This window comes from Temnothorax curvispinosus, unplaced genomic scaffold (genome assembly GCF_003070985.1).
Source record: "Temnothorax curvispinosus isolate PA1 unplaced genomic scaffold, ASM307098v1 QBEX01002736.1, whole genome shotgun sequence".
Lineage (NCBI taxonomy): Eukaryota > Metazoa > Arthropoda > Insecta > Hymenoptera > Formicidae > Temnothorax > Temnothorax curvispinosus.
In genome coordinates this window covers 1-1040 of record NW_020212516.1, presented here as the reverse complement: position 1 = coordinate 1040, position 1040 = coordinate 1, and the positions used below count along the sequence as shown (strand labels likewise).

The following is a 1040-nucleotide window of genomic DNA, read 5'->3' as shown; positions in this document are numbered from 1 at the left end:
TGTATCAATAATTTCGAAAATCTATGTACTTGTCGAACATATTCTATACTTACATATTATCCTCGATATTATCACTTTTCGTTTTTTTAGAGCTTGAAGGGCCTGGGTCTGCACTATCCACGTTTGGTAGGGTAATTTTAAGTTTTCTGCCAAAGTTATCATCATGCGGATTTTCCTCATGAGTATAAGTTAATATTGTCCTAGAAGATCTGTAGGGACTGTGACTGTAGCCTTTTCTGACATCAGTTATTTCAAGATTGTAGGTATCTAAAACCTAATTACTTAATATTATTAACTAAACTGAAATATATATATATTATATATATGTATACTAAAATTAAAAGAAAATGTTTACTAACTAGTTCGTTATATGTCGGTTCTTTCTTTTTTACTGTCAATATTGCATGGCCATCAAGAACTCGATGGTCAAATTTCACGGATAAGTATAATTTAGTCTGAGTCACAGCAACGAGGTCTAATAAATAACAATTTATTGAAAGTGAAATTCAAATACTTAACAAGACAATATATAAATAATAATTATAAGTACGTGTCGAGAAATATAAAACATTACAATTAAATATAATTTTAAAACCCTATAGGATATAATTCTTAGTAGAGAAATTTCAATAGCGTTATGAAATGTTTGACATATATTTTTTGTATTTAAAGAAACTATGACCATGCTACAATGAAACAATAGCATAATTTACAAAATTGTGCGGATTATACTTGAAAATTTGGAGATACGAACGACAGCGTCGCCTTTCAATACTGATAAACTTGTAATTACCCGATATCTATGTTTTATTTTTTTTAGAAAACATAACGAAAATAAAGGTTTAATATTTAATATTATACTTATATAAATAATTACGTAGTTAATATACCTGGTCTCGAATAAGAATACGGAATATCATCTCCTGCAGGTGGCTGATTCATTTTAAAATTTGTGTGAACCTTTCCAAATGCGTACCGACAATAGAATAACTATATCATCAAATTAAGAACAGTATCGCTCGCTCTCTTCCCTCTCCAAC

General features: G+C 29.0%; 1 protein-coding gene across 1 annotated transcript; it reads right to left on the bottom strand.

Moving 5' to 3' along the window:
• Window positions 1-53: 53 nt before the first annotated feature.
• On the bottom strand, window positions 54-1034 carry LOC112451880 (the record flags this gene model as incomplete). The annotated part of the gene is made up of 3 exons (XM_025011785.1): window positions 891-1034; window positions 360-475; window positions 54-274 (listed from the first exon to the last, which is right to left on the bottom strand). Coding segments are annotated over exons 1-3 (389 nt in total), but the record flags the coding sequence as incomplete, so codon positions are not given.
• Between the last annotated feature and the right edge of the window lie 6 nt (window positions 1035-1040).